We start from the raw sequence: 20,141 nt of genomic DNA, 5'->3' as shown, positions 1-20,141 counted from the left end.
GAAGGAAAAATTTGGGCATAATTAATATTGCCTGCTGTGCATAGTTAATAGCCAGTTTTTTGAGAAAAAAAAGATAAGAGCTTTGTGCAAAAAGTGTTTTAATTTCTAATCATGCAATAATATTAATTCCAACAATGATATGCTAAATACTTTTGAAAACACAAAAAAGTGAGACATAAATTTATGACTGTTAGATTCATATTACAGTATAAAAAGATCTGGAGATTTTATGTGTGATATTTTTTCACCCTATCTCCTTCAATACCCTCCAGTCCTGAGAAATATCTCTATTTTTGAAAGTTTAAAATTCCTTTCCCTAGAGGGTCAAGATTGATATGTCAGTAAAGGCCAGTGCTGTGTCTCAGGAGCTTTATAGAAAACCTTGGAAAGGAGACTAAGCCTAAGGAACTTTTATCATAAGTAGCAAGTCTTTCTTCTCAATAGGCAGAAGCACTCTAAGAAGGGTAATAGGCTCCCACTTTCTACATTCACATGGAAAAGTCAGAACTGGAGAAATGTACACCTTTTAAAAACTTTTAATACATTTCCTTCCTATAGTTCTATCTGTCTATCTATCTATCTACCTACCTACCTACCTATGTGTGTGCACACACACATGTATTTGTATACATACATACATATATTCAATTTGTTTAAGGACTGGAGAAATACACACTTTTTATAAACATTTTTATACATTTACTTCCACTGGTTATAAATCTTTCTATTGTGTGTGTGTGTGTGTGTGTGTGTGTATACACATACATATTTGTATTTAGACATATATATTCTCTTTGTTTAAAAGCCTCTTTATATTCCCCAAATCCATATACAGATATATGTGTGTATATACAGGTAGGTTTATGTGTGTATACACACACGCACACAAAACATATATAGCTATACATAACATATGGATACATACATACATACATATATCTGTACAGAATGAATCAAATACCTTGGTACTTGTCTTTTGCCTTAAGGAATGCACTACACTTATTTTTAGAGGTCAATCTAATTATTAGCATTGTGTTAACAAGTCTTACTGTATAATATCATGCCTCTCCTGGGTCATAAGTTTTCTTCTTTCACTCCATAAAAATGTTTCTCTTAGAATCTTTAATTCTGCTATCTTTCATGTAACCCTATACTGTTCTCTCTCTTTCCTTTAACCCTCATGATGAGAAAGTCAGTCCTATTAATTGTACTGACTTCTAAGGATTAAAAGGTTGCCTTCACCCTTTGAGTTGTATTTTTACATTGCTATATCTTCCTGTGAAACTACGAGTTTCCAAAAAAGTTTCAGTGTAATTTGTTCTAGATATGCTTTTGTTTAAGCCATTTTTCCAAATGAGGAAAATGACAGTCTCCTACTTTGTTCAGTCTTCATTGTCTAGAAACAAACTATCGTTGCATCTTCTTAAAGAGACCAGTGTTATTAGTGAAACCCTGGGCTCACAACACATTTGCATAAGACTCCCCTTATTGATGGACACCGATTACTAAATTCTGTAAGCCTCAATGAAGTGCAGAGTTGTTTTAGTACTTGAAAGTGAGATGCTGATCTTGAAATTCCCACTAACCTACCTGATATAAACACACACAGAGACACATCTATATTAAGTTCACATACAAACATTTCTTTTTATTAAATTTTTCTTTCAATTCAGAGGTTTTCAGATTGTTCATAAAATGATTCTAGTGTAATAGTGTGGTTCTACTCCTACCCTAATTAACCGTAAAGTCCCAAATAGCTCTTAATACCCATTAGTACTTGAAACCACAACCCCTCAGGGTTATCCCTAGAACACTAAATGGAACAAGGGGTATTTGTCAGGCTGGGGACCCAACTTGTCAGTTGGAGAAGTAACCATAGGGGTAAAAGGGGTGAGTTACTATACTCAACATATTTGGAACTCCTTTCTTTAGTTTTATATAGTAACATTTTACTGTGTCTGCCCCTTTCCTTCATGAATGAGCAGTGAGACTTTGCCCAGAAAAGGAGCAAGAGAATACTGTCAAGCTGAAGTGACAAGTGCCATGTACAATGCCACTGAAATGAGAGGTACAAAGGTGATGTGCTATGCCTTCCAGGCACCAGAAAAGGTCAGAGAGACACCTGCCAATGACTCCAGTCTCCCTGCTTTACTAGCTGAGCCAAGCAGTCTTAAGTCAAGAGGACAAGAGCACATTGAAAGAAAAATGACCAGCTATGAAGATTTCAATTCATACTTAATCCTGAGTCTGTGCCCCTTACTAAAAAGAGGAGGAGGCAAGTCATGGGTTCCTGAGTTCCTGAGTATTTGTATAACTAACTTTACTGGATAGCCATGACTTGCAAACTATGTTATTTATACTCCTTTATCATTAAGAGGAGAAACAGCTATGGGCACTAAGTAAACTTAATTGTGTATTTTCTTTTAAGTTCATTTTTTTGATTAATGCAAACAAACCTTCTCTCCTCTTCCCCCACTGAAAAATGAAGAAAAGCAAAAACCTTGAAAAATGTGCTTAGTCAAGCAAAACAAATTCCCTCACTGACTGTGTCCAGAAAGTATTTGTGTCACTCTACACCTTGAGTCTCTCACCTTTACATCAGGAAGTGGATGGCATGTTATTTTCATGAGCCTCTAAAATCATGATTGGTCATCGCATTGATTGGAGATTTAAAATATTTCAAAGTTGTTTGTATTTGCTATGTTGTTGTTAATGTAATGTTTTCTTGTTTCTGCTCACTTCACATTTCATCAGTTCATATAACTTGTCCTAAGTTTCTCTGACACCATGACTTTTATCATTTATTGGATTACAATAATATTCCATGGTATTCTTGCATAATTTATTCTCCCTAATTGTATATTTCCTAGAACTCCTGGGTTTGTAGCATCGTGTGTATTGTCTGGAAAATTATCTGAGGGAGGCTTACCACATTATGGGATTATTGTTTTTCCAAATAGACTAGCTAAAGTTTATTAAGCTCTGCATATTCCTTTCAAAAACAAAGCCCAGTGGATTGTGTTGACAGTGTAAGAGAATGTTAGAATTGAAAGAGATCTCAGAAATCACCTAGTCTCTCCTCCTTACTGTGCAAATGAGAAAAATGAGATCTAGGGAAATGAAGTTGGTTTGCCCACCTAGCACCTTTGAATTTCCCCATTCTAGAATTTCGAAGGATAGTCTCCAGAGTAGTTTTCTTCTGCTTGGGCTCAACATCTTTGGGGAAATAGAGAGAAAAGATAATGTCATAAATGCATGTTTATTTGCAAATGATCAGTTTAATTGACTTTGACATCAGAACAGGAACAATTTTTATGTTTTTAAATTTCTCTCTACCCACAGCACTTGGCATATAGTAAATGCTTGTTGATTGATTAATAGGGATTGGGTTCATCATTTCTGATTCTTTGGTTTTATATTTACTCACATGCAAGTACAATTCTGGTCACTACAGTCTCCCAATTAGAACAATTGGTCTAAAATCAGGACAGTTATGGTTTAATTTCCAAAGTTTTTTGAACTTGTGGGGATATGACTGAGCTTCTACTCAGTGATCTGATAAGACCATTCCTTATAACTAAGATATTTAATGAAGTCATTATTCCATGACCATCATGAATTCTCAGTAACTTGAAGAGTTGCTTTTCAGTTATTTCACTTATTAGCCAGCAAAAATTGCCTAAGTGGGACAACTAGGTAACACAGTTGATAGAGCTCCAGCCTTGGTGTCAGGTGGACTTGAGTTCAAATCCGGCCTCAGACTTGACACTTACTAGCTGCGTGACCCTGGGCAAGTCACTTAACTCCTATTGCCTCAACAAAAAGCAAAATAACAATAACAACAAAAAAAAAGCTGCCTAAGAAATAATGCTTACTCATGAGGTAATAAATTCTCCTTCACTGTATGTCTGTAAGCAGAGCTTAACAAATACTTTCTGGGAATGTTGTAAAGGAAATTATGATTTAAGTACAGGTGAGACTAGATAAACTCTGAAGTCCCAAAGGGGTGCAGTGGAAAGAATGTTGGATTTAAAGTTAGAGGACCTGGGTTCAAATCCTAACTCTTTCACTTTCTACCTCTATGCTCTAGGTCCTATGCCCTGCCTCTATGTGGACATGTCACAGAACCTCTTTCAGCCTTCATTTCCTCAGCTGTAACATGAAAGAGATGCCTCTAACATTGCCTAAGTGGATTTCCTCCAGCCCTAAATCTATGATCTTAAGAACTGTGAATTTTCCATGATTCAGTGGATCTTGGGCAGGGGTGTGCTGGTGTTTAACAATCTGCTCTCCAAAAACCATATGACATATTTTTAAGTTTAAGCTGAATAATTAACATTTTCTTCAGGGGCAGCTAGGTGATGTAGTGAATAGAGTACTGGTCTTGGAGGACCTAAGTTCAAATTCAGTCTCAGACCAGACACTTGACACTTAGTAGCTGTGTGAACCTGGGCAAGTCATGTAATCCCAATTGCCTCGCCAAAAAAAAAAAAATTTTCTTCATCATTTTCTAAAGTCAAGCCCTCATTTGTAGTGTTTGCTAATTTCTCATGTATAAATGCTCACACTGAAAATTTAATGATCAGGTCTCAGGAGTGAGCTTTATAAGCTAATTCCAACACAATCTGCATGGGATGTGGGAAGAATCTAGCTCATTCAGTAAGTAGACAACCTATTCCAAGGAGCAATGGTTCTAAAACCATCCCAGTCATGAATTTCAAACTAATAATGTCAATCCATGGACTGAACAAAATATTCGGCTGTAGCAGTCATTGGGCACTATAGATTCATATAGCCATTAAAGTAAGCCATATTTATTTATTGAAAGTCAATAATATTAAATCCTGGGTAAGTGAAATGGTATGCCATTCCTCAAACAAATACATGTGACCTACAGTTGGACAGCTCCATCAATATTTTTGGCAGAGGACACCACTCTCATTACCAACACCTGGTGCACATTGAGTAAATCATTTCTTGGCTAGTGATCCCTGAGCCCATCTGTGCAAAATGGCCATATGCCTGTTCAGAGTTGGCTAGACCTTTGTCCTAAGACATAGTTTCCAAGCATGATGGGCTTTGATGCCCTACATAGACCTGTAAAAGCTATATATCAAGCACAAATCTTTAATATGAATCAACAACATATGGGTGACTTTTTTACTCATCATAATAGCTCCTTACTTTGTACAGCCCTTTAGTTTACAATAAATGCCACAAAATTTGACAAATTTATCAAATATCTAGTATGCATAGAGCACTATGTTTAACCCTTGGGGAGTTATGAAGCTCAGAGAAGACATTTAGAATGTTCTTAGAAATTACAAACTAGGGAGAATAAGGGGGGCGGGGGGGAAGAAAACAAGATAAAGAGCCACAATACCCAAGATCAGGTGATAGATTCAGTATACAGAAAGGTATAAAACAAGGACCAGTAGAAGTTCTGGGGAGAAACTTTGTTACTCCCCAGAGGTTTCAGGAAAAGCTTTATAGACAAAGTAGCATTTGGGTTTTAAAATATGAGTACAGATTCAAAAGAAGAAGGGAAAGAAGGAAGATATTTCAGGTAGAGAGAGGACACTAATCAAAGGAACAAAGGAAAAGCATAGTGTATGTTTTAGGTAACACACCTGTTTGGTGTATAAGTACTCTCTCCTATATTATTTTATTTGATCACTTTTTTGCATGTATTTTGTGAAAGTTGGATGTTCTCTCTGTGTGTATGTGAAATAGATAGATAGATAGATAGATAGATAGATAGATAGATAGATCTATATCTGTATATCCATATATGAGAGAGAGAGAGAGAGGGAGAGGGAGAGGGAGAGGGAGAGGGAGAGGGAGAGAGAGAACGTAAAGCTCATAATAATTCTGGGTTAATAAGACCCCACAATGTAAGACTTTGTGGTTATCAACTTTTCAAAAGCAGCTGCAGCAGCACAATAATCTCTAGCATTTCTGAAGCACCTTAAGATTTGCAAAATGCTTTAGAAATATCTCATTTGATCCTCATAACACCATAGGAGGTAGGCATTGTCCTCATTTTGCAGATAAGGAAACTGAGGCTTAGAGGGGTTTAGTGACTTGACGTTGTACACAATACATATAGGTAACTGGATTTGAACTCAGGTCTTCCTAACATGGTGGCTCTAGTACTTAATTCATTGAACCACCTAACTATTGCCGATATCTTTAGATCAGCTTTAGACAATTTAATTAGAGGTCTTTTTTTTTCTTTTTTAGTGAATATACTGCTATATCCTTCTTACTTATGTCATTTCAGTTGCTTAGGACATCTACATTTCTATAAAAAAAAAAACCTGATAAACTACAAATTATACTTTCCAAAATTATGAAATTCTCAAATCTATGAAACTGTGAGGAGTGCCTTAGCCACACATATAAAAACTCAATTTTATTTACATATAAATATATGTTTTAACTGTTGCCAAATTTTTGAAAAAAAAAACTACGTAATTACCTAAAGCTTCAATAAAAAACATGCTTATTCACATAATGAGGGACTACTATAGTACCTCTTTAGTCCCAAATTTTTCCATATACTACCCACTCTTCTAGAAATTCAAGATTTTTTTTTAGCAACAAACTATCCATCATGACAAGATTATGTGATTCTTAAAAAACTTTACATTTTGTGTATGTACATACCATGATGGTCAAAATATATTCATTTTAGGAGCTTTCCCAGATTGAAAAATCAAATCTCATAAGCAAGTATGCTTACCTTTTTGAATAATCACTTGTTGCTTGAATGTGTAAAAGAATCCTCACTTCTTTTTATTGCCTACCAAATAAGTGCAAATATGATCTTCAAGGAAAGAAAACAATGGAAATCCTTGATTTATAATGTCAGTCTCTGTGTGCTTTTTGTTTTCAAAGGAGAGGTACTCTAAATTCAACTTCTATGCTTATGTGGGCTTCCTCACTTTTTTTTTTTTGCAGTCATTCAGTTTGAATTTTTACTTCTTACACACTAAGAACTTGAAAGAAAACTGCCTGTTAAAGACCCTCTTTATGACTAATTACAAATTCTAGTATAAATAGAAGAACTCTTCTCTTCTCTTCCCTTCTAGTATAAATATAAGGACACTTGCCCTTCCCTTTCCCTGATTCCCCTTCCCCTTCCTCATTTCCCCTTGCCCATTTTCCTCTTGCCCTTCTTTCTTTTCCCCTTCCCCTTCTCCTTCTCTTTTTTCTTTCTATTCCCTTTTCCCTTCTCTTTCTTTCCCTTTCCCTACTCCTTCTCCTCCCCTTCCTCCACCCATCCATCTGTCTGTTTTTAGAGAGTGAGGTAGGTAAGGTTTTCAAATGTATGCTTCCCTTCAGCTTTCCCTGTCTTTGGAGACATTGTGAGATGTCACACTGTGTAGTTAAGGATTGTTTTCCTTTTGATAAAACTGTTTAAAGCAGTATGATTTAGTCATTTTCACCAAGCTCATTATAAACAACTTTTGTTTCTAGCAGATTTTATAACCTAGCTATAAACATTTCTTCTAGGCTAATACTTGTACATAAGACCTTGGACAAACAGCTATTTTTATGCCTATTTTTATTGTAACATAATCTATAATAATACATAGGCTTTCTCTTTTTGTAGGCCTTATAGTAGTGAACTGAAAAAAAATCTACAAAAAATATCTAAAAAGTCTTCACTGCACAAAGTCTAAAATATTATCATTAAAATTCTTTTGTAGCTCACACACAGCCTGTTATTTCTCTCCCTAGGTATGTGTAACTGATTTTAAGGGGGAATATAAACCTGGGAAAAGATCAACTTACTTTGTGATAAAAATGGGCAAAACATAGCTAGCTGGAATCTCTCATTTCAGAAGTTACTGTGTAGGAATATATTTCAGTGCTTGTAATAGCTATGTTAACATTTTCAGCCCACTGGAGTAACATTTAACAAATTAGCTAGGAAAAGGAAACAACGTAAATAACACAATAAAACCCAAAAGATACTAAATAGAACCCTAGATTCTTCTAAACATAAAAACCTTTCTACTTTTTCCCCTTATTTTTTACTGTTCAGTATCTGAATTTTTGTATGTGTTCTACATGTATGTGTTAAACTAATTTTAGTTTCCTTATGATTAGAGGGGGTTTATTGGTTTTTAGCAATTGATTTCTACAAGTACAGATTTCTATAACTCAAGAATTAAGGAAAACATGATTCCAAACTAGCATGCCACAAATTCTATCTTTTTGTTTCTGGAATTGTACTCTATTTTTGCACTGGCATTACTCATTCAATTAGCGAATTACTTCTGTATACTGCTAATGGACTGCTACTGACTCAGTACTTGTAACTTCTCCCTTACTGTAAACTATCAAGAAGTATGTTGGGCACAGTCTTATTGGAGCTTGATTTCATATTTATAATGGTGTCAAGGCATTCCTACACTGTCCTTTCTCCATTGGGGAAATTTTCTCAACAGAGAAAATGCAGAAAGGAATCAGGAACACCCTTGACCTCAGCATGATGGGTGATGGGTAGCCGAGAGAGGCTAGAAGTATACCAGGGATTGTAGCTATGACTAGGAAAGTCTCTTAATTCATAAGGGTATTAAACTAGATAAACTCTCAGGTCTCAGCTCTAGAACTCTGCATAAGCTCATATAAATTGCAAGATCCTGTGGCCTCTACTTTCATATGAGTTCATTGTTGTTAATTTACAAACACTACATCTTTTTTTTTTCACAGATCTTATGAGGAAAAAAAGAAAATGTAAACCTGGTGAAAAATATATAGTACTAGACTTCACATAACTCTTTGTTTTGTTTTGTTACCCTCAAAGAGTGCCGAGTTCACAATATAGCTACCTACAATGAAAGAATATTTTTTTTTAGTTCTCTAGTTGAACAAGAAATAAGGTCTTTTTTCAAGAGGAATGAGAAGAATGGTAATATTTGCAAGGGGTGGAGATGGAAGGGGGGGGTAAGGCTCCCAGGTTAACATCATTTGAAATGTTTCAGCCTTGGCTGTTTTTGTTGTTCAATATCTGTCTTAGCTTGTAGCCAAAAACAAGTTCATATTATTGTTCTGTGAATCATCTCTACCCAAAAAGTACCTTTCTTTCTACTCCCTTTCTTAATGGCCTCAATTTTTTGAATTGACATGTAAGATTGATAGATAAATATATAGATAGACAGATCAACAAATAGACAAACAGATAGATAGATAGGTAGATAGATATAGATAACATATATGCTCTCAAGTGATTATCCAAACTTCCATTTGCCTGATGAGTCAAGTCCTCGAAACTCAGATACTATGTTTCCTCAGGACTCTAGGGGGACCCCTCAGGGACTAAAAGATTCTCTTTCTAGTCCTTTAGGGTCATGAAGCCCCATTGGTATGCAACCCACCATAATTGTCAGCTAATTATCAATTTAGTGAGCCAGGGTCAATTAATTTTTGGAAGTGTATATTTTGTAGGTTTGGTAAAAGCAGTAGTTACAAAATAATTCTTCCAAAAGTCTGTAACACATTCTTTCATGAGTAGATACATGGTACAATCAGGTGGACTCCAGCTTAGAGAGTACACGTGCCAAAGTGATAACTCACAGATCTTGGTTGCTTCCCTTTGTGGTCCTATTCCAGAAGTTCCCCTTGGGTTTGATATAGCTCTGGGCTGAGCTCCTAGTGAAGTTGTGAATCTTTATCCATTTGTCCCTGGCTCCCAGTGTAACCACTGCCCTCAAACGTTCCTGGGATGCTGCTATGATGTCCTTGAAACATTGTGAAGTCCTCCAGAAATCTGGAGTTTGTAAGGTCTTCCTTTGGACCAGGGGTGGGTAAGTTGGAGGTAGAAAGGAGTCTAAAGCAAAAAGCAGAGTGTACCTCTGCTACCCCCAAACAACCACTTAGAGGAAGCTTCTAGAACAATCTTTTTTGTTACCAGACATTCAAACAACTTGGGTTCTAAATCTATCTTCTGTTTTATAGATTATTCATAGGGTGTGACATATAGTTTCCTTGGCTATTAACAACACTTTTCTTTTCAACCTCACTCCAATGTATCCACTTTATCTGTAGATATTTCACATTTTCTAAAGTGTTTGGTTAGTTGACATATTTCTACCTCATTAAGATACATGGGCACCTTTAAGTGGGATGGGAAGGGACATGATTAATTTACTCATTTGAGAGAGAAACAGAGACAGAGAGGCTGAGAGCTAACTTATTTGTTGAGTTCGCCCAATATGCCAGGCACTGTGCTAAATACTAGAGATACAGTCAAGTAGCCCCATCTTCAATGAGCAGAGACCACATAGAGACAAGTGAAGGAAAGTAAGTGCCATGGTCAAGAGATGACTGGGAACTGGCATAGAGGACTGAGCCCCCATAAGATAAGGCAAAAATTCACCTACCAGAGATGAGGTATCAATGGGTGGAGTCTAACACACTGGTTGGAGGAAATCAAAGGTGGCCAGAAAGCAAGTGACGTGGTGAGAGAGTGATGTCCTCCTCCTCTCAGTTTATGACTGAGAGAAAAGTAACTCCATGGACCAAGAGGGCAATTGTAGTGGTAAGAAGCACTCTGAACAGGCAGCTCTGCCTCCTTGAAGTAAAACCTGGCATTTCCTTCTATGTCATTCAACTAATTTCACCATCATAGAAGATGTGAAGCATCCAGACAAAGAAAAAAGAAAGGAAAAAAATAAAATAAGATAAAACACAGTCCAAAATAAAGGGCAATACCAATAAGAAAGAAAAATAGCTTAGAGAATCTCTTAATTCCCAGTACAGAGCAGACCTGCCATGCTGTATTATCTCTTAGTAGCATTATTCAAGTTATCTTCTGACCTCTTTCTCTCACTTGAAATAGATTACTAGAGTTAATGACTGACCTTTAGATTTGGCATCATTGTGGATTTAAATCAATATGTTCTTTCCACTTTTAGCAATGAACTTAAAACATCTGCCTGTTTTCTTTTTTCAGAAGTCCAGCTAGCAAACACTGAGAAAATAATAATTCACCTGTAGATTGTAAGTCATTTTAGGCTCAGAAAGCTATGACCTCTGAGAATGAGTAGTTCCTCAGCAATAGATGAAGCTCAGAACTCCCAAACTCAAGCAATGCACCAGCTTCAACCTCCCCAGAAAGAGAGATTAGGGGAGTTTGTTACACACATGCCCAGCTCAATAAGACTTTCCTAAGGGAAACATTTCCTGATTCCCCTAGGTATTAATTCTTTCTTTTCTGCCCCTTCACACTTTAAGTCCCTTTCCCTTCCCATTTGCTGTTCCCTGAGCTGCTTGGTATTCCACTTCTGCACCTTTTCACAGGCTGTATCACATACCTAAAATGTATTCCTTCCTCACCTGTGCCTTTGAGAATCCTTAGCTTCTTCAAAACTAAATTCAACTGCTTCCTCTTATGGGACATCTTTCCTGATCTCCAACTTTGCCAGTGCTCTCTTTCCTCAAATGATCATATATCTGTTTACATGTAGTATCCTTTCAGTAGTTCAGGACATCAGTGACTATTTTCCTTTTGTCTTTGGACCCCCAGCACCTAGTACATAACTACTTTAAGTGCATAAGAATTGTTTGTTGGACTACATTGATTTGGTTTTAGTTCGCTAGCAAGAACTTTATTGTCCAGAAAGAAAGAAAAGTATTTCTTGCTTCCCAGAAGCTTTTATTTAATAGTATTCAAATGAACATCAGAACATGAAAATTAGAAATAATCTGTCAACTAAAAAAAAAACCCTTACAATAAAGTGGCTTATACATTATTTGAAGTGGCATTTCTTAATGCTGTACTCTCCTACTGACCAGATGAGGGATAACGAAAACAAAACAAAATATATATCTACACACACACACACACACATACACACACACACATCTTTTCCTCAATCCCAGAGATCAAGGGGAACTCATAACCTAAAATAATTAATTACTGTGATCTGCTAAGTACCAGTGAAATCCTGTTTCACACAAGCTTGTTTGCTGTTTAAGGAAGAACAAATACCAACAGCACACCTATGTCCTTTGATCTCTCAGCAGACAGTACTTTTCAAGAATGAGTGACAAAATAAAGCATTTTAAAGGCGTATAGTCACTGTTACCTTGAATATTCTGCTCTCCTGGAGTAATAAAAGAGCACTAGATTTGAAGTCAGAGGACATGGATGGGTCCAAATGATGGAGAGCTATGGGAGAGAGAGAGACAAAGAGAGGGAGAGAAACAGAGATAAAGGGAATGAGAGAGAGAGAGAGAGAGAGAGAGAGACAGACAGACACAGAGACAGAGACACAAAGAGAGACAGAGACACAAAGAGAGACAGAGGAGAGAGACATAGAGCAAGACTTGGACAAAATGATTTTCAGAATCTATTCTTTCTCTAAATCCTAAAATCTGATGCCTCAGTGAATGGAAATGGTCATGCCTCAAAGGCAGGGCCAATGGAAGAAAAGCCCTGGAAGGTGTTCTTCCAGCCAGAGTACACGTTGTGAATGGCTCAGCCGATGTTTGTCTGTCATCCAGAGATCAGTGCAGCTAAATCTTGAGAGTTAAATTACCAGAATGTTAACCACTAAGTGATCAAATATTTTGTTTGTTACTAGGCGGATGTCAGAAAAAACAGATGGCCTTATAAGGCCGCAGAAATGTTGTAGCCTCTGTCAGAGAGGGGGCATAACCACAACAGTGGAATGACAGGGTCTTTTGCAGTGTTAAAGAAAGTTACTTTTTAATCAAAAATTACAGGATGAATTTGGTCAGACGTTTTTGATAATGGGTGTAATTTCTTTATGGAATTTATGAGATTAAAATGATTTATAGACGTTCAGAACCTTGTGAATAGGTGAACAAATCATTCGGCTTTCACAAGTGCCCAGGGCAGGGGTTCCAGGCAGGCTATGCTCAATACCTGAAAGCAGCAGGTGGCCTCAATTCTACACTAGCAAGGTGTGGGTTTAGCTCACTCCCTCGTCTTACTGGTTAGGCCAAGTGGCAGTCCAGGTGAGAGCCTCTATAAATTTACCTACTGAACGGCCTAGAATATCTCCCTCCATTCCATTGCTTGGCATGAAAAAACTGGGACCCTGCCCAGCTGTGACTGTGTCCCCCACAGTAAAGCCTGCTTATTCTCATTGCTTTGTGTTAGTAATGTGCCTCTGTATCCTTTATCCAGTATCCAACAAACTCAAATAGTAAGAGCCAAGGAAAGACTTGATATTGAAAACAATGGTGAGATTGCCTCCATAACATGAAGCAACTTGTTCCTTTACTGTAGCAAACAACAGTATTCTTCTCCCTTTGTTTTAGAATTATGGGTCTTACTCTAGGGAGGGGTCTGTGAACTTAGATGGGAAAAAATATTTATTTTTACCAACTTCTAACTAAATTTTAGTAAATCCTTCAGTTATTTAGAGAAGTTATTTTGAAAAAGGGTCTAAGGGTTTCTCTGGAGTGCGAAAGAGGTGCCACGCAGGGGTGTGCTGGAGCCAGCTTGAATACTGGCTCAGTGCTAAATTTTTAGTAGGAGCATTTACACCTTAGAAATGGCAAACACTACAAATAAAGGTTTGGTTTATTATTTTGTTGGTTGTTTAGACTTAAGAAAGCAAATGGTAAAAATGCTGATAATATAGATTAAACTTACAAATGTTTTGTGTACATTTCTCTCCCCTACTTCCTTCCTACCCCTTGCCAGTTATTAAATGTTTTCTAGCACTTTCCTGGGTCCATGTCACAAGAAAGATTGAGAAATCCTGTTCTAGAAGTGTGGAGACTGAAATACAATGGAAAACTTACTAATACATTTTGTAGTCTAAATATTTGTTAGCTAGTTCTGATTGGTACATTAGTGTATGGTGAGGTTGAATTGGCCTATAAGGGCTCAGAATTGCCATTCCTCGTTCTGGTCAATGGCAGATTTGGGGCAAGCTTCAGGCCAGTGACTGGGAGGCCTTTGAGTTTTATTAGGAAAAGACAAACCCTGAGTAGGTGCCTTTGTCTTCCCACTTTCCCCATTGGCAGGAGGGCAGAGTGCTTTATCAGCTAAAGGAAAAGAGAAAATCCAATTAGGGCTCTAGGCCTCTTGCGATGCCTCACTAGAAGTCAACGAATTCTTTGATTATCAAAGCAAGACAACACAACTGGGTATTATTTCTCTCTTTAAAAAAATCATGTAGCATCCTATCCGCTTGCCATTGCTGTCATGGGAGGAGGGTGGTGAGGGTGGGAGGGACCAAAGCACCACTAAAGATTTGTTTTGTCTTTTGTTTTGCATCTGTTTGTGGTTGGTAGCCAAAGGGTTCTCCTTAAGGGAATTTGCTCCAGACCTGAGTAAAATGAGATCATATTATTTTCTCCACATGGCTAGAATCAGGCCCCAAGCCTCCTACGTGGTATACAAGAAGCAGGAATGGTGACTGAGTATACTCTGTGAAATGGCAACTATAGGTCAATTCAGCCTTGCTGCATGTGGATTCCAAATTTTATCAGTGTTCATAGTCTCTCCTGGCATGAAGATTGCAACCCCTCTTCACTTTCTTATTGATATTTTCCATATAAAGGATACTCCCAACTATTTGGAGGCCTTCCTTTACTTCCCTTAACACCCCAGGTGTTCTAATATACAATTGAGGTTCTTCATCTCTTATTCTCATTAGACTATTTGTTAAATTTCTCTACCCATTTATCATGTTAGTACCTTTTCTAACACTACCCTAGTTTTGATTATGGAAGTTTTCAGAGATTGGGTACTTATGTACATTTCTGTTCAATGGGTATTTCTTGTGCAATTTTTCTTACTTTGTCCTCTGACTTATTAAGAGGTTTGTGAATTTAGCTTTCAAAAGCATAATTGATGTCTTTTGTTTTCACAAGATAGTCAGTTATATTATGTAGAACCACAATGTCTCAGAATGTTGTGTCTGGATATGGAAGGACTTGAAATGTAGTTTGTGTTTTTTTTTTTTTAACTGATCTGAAAGGGGAATAGACTCAAGAACTTTTTATTTTCACCTCATTAAGGCCATTAATTAAGAGAATGAGCTAAATCATAGCCTACAGTCCACGTGAATATAATGCACAAAGATCTCTGCCACATAAACTACATTTTTTCCCCCTAAAAAAGATAATGAAACCATCTTCTATGCTTAATTGGGCCAGGGGACTAATTCTCAAACTATTAACATGGTTTACTGGTCACCTAAGGCATAAAGGCCAAAAACAAGAGTGCTCCTCAGGCGTCACAGACTGTGGAAGTTAATATCCCCTCCTGACCAAGTGTACCCTCATGGTAAATGCAGAGATGAGTGAAGTAATACTGTTCTGAATCAATGCTGAATCTTTGTAAATTATCCTTTCCATTCTGTGGTTGAATAAACTTTCTTTTGTTAAAAGAAATTATGGTCTTTAATTATGGTGGTTTAATTTCATTTCTGACCCAAGACTGAACCATCTGACACGCCTGCATCAGGTGTAGCTCAGTATAAAATGGAATCCATTTTGACATGGAAATAGGTTTATAAATACTGGTTATTTCCCCGGGATATACCATATAAGGATCTATAATCTATAATGTGGACAAGTATGGGAGTAATATAGGTATAGCTGAAAGGAACCTCAAAAGCCATCTAGTGCAGTCCCTTCCCCAACTATACCCACTTTTTTTTTTCAGATAAGGAAACTGAGGCCCACAACATTACGTAGGAGTAGGACAGGGATCATCAGAACTTCAAGAGGAGGAGGACCTTCCTCCTAGACCCACATAGGGTAGTGACAGTATATAAATTGCATAGCTAAATTCTAAAATCTACAGCTTAAAGAAGTGTGTGTGTGTATGGGGGAGGGGGTAGGGTGGACAACAGAAATCACCATCCACAAAGGCACATGGAGCCTTCTTTGAGGATGCTCCTAGCATTCTGTCACAAAAGCAATTTGTGCCCACTCAGATGATTTTGATAACCATTCTTAATCCATTCAGGACTCTTCCTAATAGCTTATTTCCTTTCCTGCTACTGGTAGCGATTTGTTTCTTGTCTAAATGTTGCTCAGAGTAAGATAAATAGCAGACATGGGTTTCAGGAATGTGATCTTACTTTATCTTTCTTTCAATGTTTCAGGAGTTCTACTTTAAATGTGGTGCACACCCAACCTCTGCCAGTGAAACATCGGTGGCTCTGAACCTGATTACAACAAACAGTCGCAGTATCAGCTGTATCACATGTACTGATGTCAGGTAAAAATAGCAAAAAGACTGCCCGCCTCAGCTAGGTTATCTTCCTCTGTATTCTGAAATGCTTCTCAACTGTCTTCTTTCCTTTCTCGGGAACACGCTCTTTGTTTTGATGTTACGCTAGGTGTGTGGATTTTAACTGTAAACCAAAGTATAATAAGAACCAAATTAAGCACTATAAGAATTGCAAACATTATTATCAATCTGAGAAAGAAATAATTGATAATGGAGGTGCCTTTGTACGTAAAATATTTTGGAAACCTGCTATTGAATCTCAACTATACATTTACTAGATTTTTAAAACTATATCTGCTGCCAAACATTTTATTATGGTATTACTAGAAACTTAACATTTGCTCTAGTTCTCCACTTTTAAAAGATGACTACATTAGTAGCCCATGCTATACAGGAGGATTTTTGAGGACCCAAATATACAAAAAAAAAGAAAACTAGAAAAAAGTTTCTAGCAGGGAGAATCAAGTTAATTTGAATAACAGCAATGTAAGGATGAAAGAAAGAGAAATTGATGTTATTTTATCTAAAGACTAGCGCACTGGGGGTAGAATTAATGTCTTGATATTCCTGGGTAGTGTGTGGTTTAAAAAATAAATGGGAGTGACAGGAAGGTATTTGTGTATTTTCCACTGAGATAAAAAAGAGAGAATAAGCTTAAATTTTGCAAAGAAAGATTTATATATTAGGAATAATTTTACTGGAAGGTTGATAAAACTCTCACATATCTTAACAAGGGAGCTGTGGAACTCCCTTGTTTCCAGAGTTTCAAGAAGAATCTTATTAAAAATGTCTTGTTGCCCTGAATCAGAAGAATTGTTAAAATGACCTTCTAGTCCCTCAAGATTACATAATAAATAGGTTATCAAGTGTCCCGAGGCACTGCTTCTAAGTCTTCAATAAAGTGATTTTAACTATAGTTTAATTGATCAATACTTGACAACCCCAATAGCAGCTGTTGGGAAAAAAAAAAAGTCATTTCCACAAGTTACGAATACTTAGGCATGTTTTCCTTTCCGCTGCCTGTTCAGTCAATAGAAGTCTGCAGATTTTTGAGACTATTGTAACAGAAAACAGTACATTATAACTAAGTAACTACACTACCTAGAATGTTACTGGCCTGCTTACAGGATAGAAAATTGATTAATTGAATTTGCAGAGCCAGTGTTTTTAGATGTGTAACAAGGCCACTCAGATGGTTCTCCAGTTGGGATAGTTGGGTAAAGAAATTGAGGAGGACTGCAGTGTTGTTGAGTCAGCTTATCTGAAAGCAGTGGCATGTTCTGATATCTTTTCCCTTTTTAAAGGGTGAAACCTTATTCTTCTACCCAGAATGAAACACGCTTGGGCACTATTTGGAAACTCTTTCATTAAGCTTGAAAACAATGGCATTAAAAATATGTAACTGCTCCCATAAACTCTGTGAAATGGTTAGTGTTATCATGGGGCAGCTAGATGGCGCAGTTGGTAGAACACTGGGTCAGGAGTCAGGAAGATCCGAGTTCAAATCCACCTGCACTTACTTATGAGCTGTGTGACCCTAGGCAAGTCACTTGACCCTTTTTGCCTCAGTTTCCCCATCTGTAAAATGAGCTGATGAAGGAAGTGGCAAATAGCTCCATTATGTTTGTCAAGAAAAGCCCAAAAGAGGTCACGAAGAGTCAAACAAGACTGAAACAATTGAACAGCAAGTGCTACTATGTTATAGAACTGTCAGGTTTGTGCTGGGCCCTCACTGTAAATATCTGAAGGAAATCAGCCTTCCACAAAGTTGGGCTTGTAATTGTTTGAAAGACAACAAATGATCTGTTCAAAAATAATTTTTCATATAACTTTAGAAAGGCTTTTTGGAACAGAATAAATAGTCTTTGAGCATTTGTGGGGTTGTCAAGCAGAAGAGCGATAGATTTGTTTTCCTAGGTCCCAGAGGGCAGAAAAAGAAACAAAAGGTACAAGTTGTAGAGGCAAATTGGGGCTCAATGTACAGAGATGGGGGCAAAAACCCCAATTATTTCCCAAAATTGAATGCGCTGTTTTGGGACATTGATCCTCCTTCAGCTAAAGGTATTTAAGTGAAAGCTGCATGATCACATTGGGTGATGATATTATTAATAATAATGGCGATGATAATGATTTGCAGAGTGCTTCACAAACAACCCTGGAAAGTAAGTGCCTTTATTATAGATGTGGAAATTGAGGTAAGCAGAGATAAGTGAATTACCCAAGGTCCCACAGCTATGAAATATTTGACACTAAATTTGTACACGGGTCTTCCTAACTCTTGCACCATGTTTCAGATGGGATTGTTGGTCAAGTACGATTTGACTAGATGATGTCTGACATTCTGTGATGCAATTAGAGTTTAATTATTTATCTTTGGTATTACAAAGAGTTATTTACTTCAGAGGTATAGCATGAACAAATATATGTACAAAGATTTCTATCCTATCTCTGGGTCATACTCTTACCTATACCAACTTGGTCTGTGGGGGAATAGGGTGAAAATTTAGCTTGGGTCCTAAGTAGCATTGGTCCCACCCATTGCTCACTATTAAGTTAGTCTTTGCACCGTTTGCTCCTTGGGGATTTGCTATTATACCCACTCCCAAATTCTTATGGCTCTGTTTCCCCTGGAAACAAAGGAAAAGGCAAAGGATGGAAGAGGGGAAAGGAGACCCGAAGGCTGTGCTCCATACTTTATGGTGTCTCACCAAATGCCATGAGCAAGAGTCACCAAGCTTCCCAGACTCACATGAAGCAAAGAGCTACAATATTTTATAAGTGGTTTATGTGGTTAACCACTTGACCAGGTGTTCTTGATAAGCTTGAAAGAGTTCCATACTTGAGTAATAAATGAGAAATGTGATCTGTACCCTTGATAATCAGTGCATAGAGATACTCAAACCAAGAACCTGTTTTTTTTTACAAAGTATTGACTAATAATGCATATGTAGACAAATGTTTTTTGTTTGTGTGTCTATTTTTTATTGCTCCTGTCACATTTTTTTTTTTACCTTCAATGAGTGATCATTTCCAAAAACTCTCTGGATGCTAGGAAGTTGGATAGCTCTGCCAGAGGAAATAGGGATAGTGTGTGTGGTGATGGTGGTGGAGGTGGATATTTTTACTATATTCCCCCTCACTTCCTTGCCCTACTATGTAATAGGCACTAGACTGAGACCTGAGGATGTAAAGAGAGAAAGAGAAACTTTCCTACCTTTAGTTCTTATGTTCTACTGGGGAGGATATAATAAGTAGAAAATTAAGTATTGTAAGATAAAGAGGAAAAAAGCACTAACAACTGGGGAATCAAAAAAAGATAAAATAAGGATTCAGTATAAAAATGGAGCCTTGAAGGAAAAGAAGCCTTCTGAGAATGGGAGGAGAGAATAGAGGCTATTTTAGGTGCAGTTGTTGGCTTGTGAGCATGCCCATGAGTGGGAGATGGAGTGTTCAGTGCAGGGAATGGCTCGTAGTCCAATTTCCTCTTCCTCTGAAACTTTTCTTGAATTGCACTTGTTTTTGTTCTATACCTCAAATAAAATTCCAGTGCCTTGAGGGTGAGAACCACTTTGTTCTTTCTTTTTATTTCTAGTAGAGTGCCTTAAACATAGTAGGTATTTTAAAATGTTTCTTCGATTCACTGGAATTCAAAACTCATCAAGGCACACGGTTAGCAATAAGCCAGAATGTGAATGTGCCTTGATTCCAGAGGACTGATGATAAAGCATGCTATTTACCTCCTGCCAGAGAAGCAATGGATTCAGGATACAGAAGGAGGCATATATATTTTTTTGTTTTTTTAGCTTGGCCAATGAGACAATTTGTTTTGCTAGACTCTGTATTTATTGCAAGGATCATCTTCTTCTTCTTCTTCTTCTTCTTCTTCTTCTTCTTCTTCTTCTTC

At 37.2% G+C, this 20,141-nt stretch overlaps 1 protein-coding gene across 1 annotated transcript in view; it reads left to right on the top strand.

Moving 5' to 3' along the window:
* The window catches only part of LOC114031408 (E3 ubiquitin-protein ligase parkin-like), a 1,837,436-nt gene that overhangs the window by 934,304 nt on the left and 882,991 nt on the right, over positions 1-20,141 (top strand). Inside the window, exon 6 of the mRNA XM_027846470.1 lies at positions 16,110-16,225. Coding sequence (XP_027702271.1) covers positions 16,110-16,225 — 116 coding nt within the window. The remainder of the gene's footprint in view (positions 1-16,109; positions 16,226-20,141) is intronic.

Source organism: Vombatus ursinus, unplaced genomic scaffold, assembly GCF_900497805.2.
Source record: "Vombatus ursinus unplaced genomic scaffold, bare-nosed wombat genome assembly UNPS02015175.1, whole genome shotgun sequence".
NCBI classification, from domain to species: domain Eukaryota; kingdom Metazoa; phylum Chordata; class Mammalia; order Diprotodontia; family Vombatidae; genus Vombatus; species Vombatus ursinus.
Note: the sequence above shows the minus strand (reverse complement) of the source record. Positions and strands in the feature narration are given on the sequence as shown.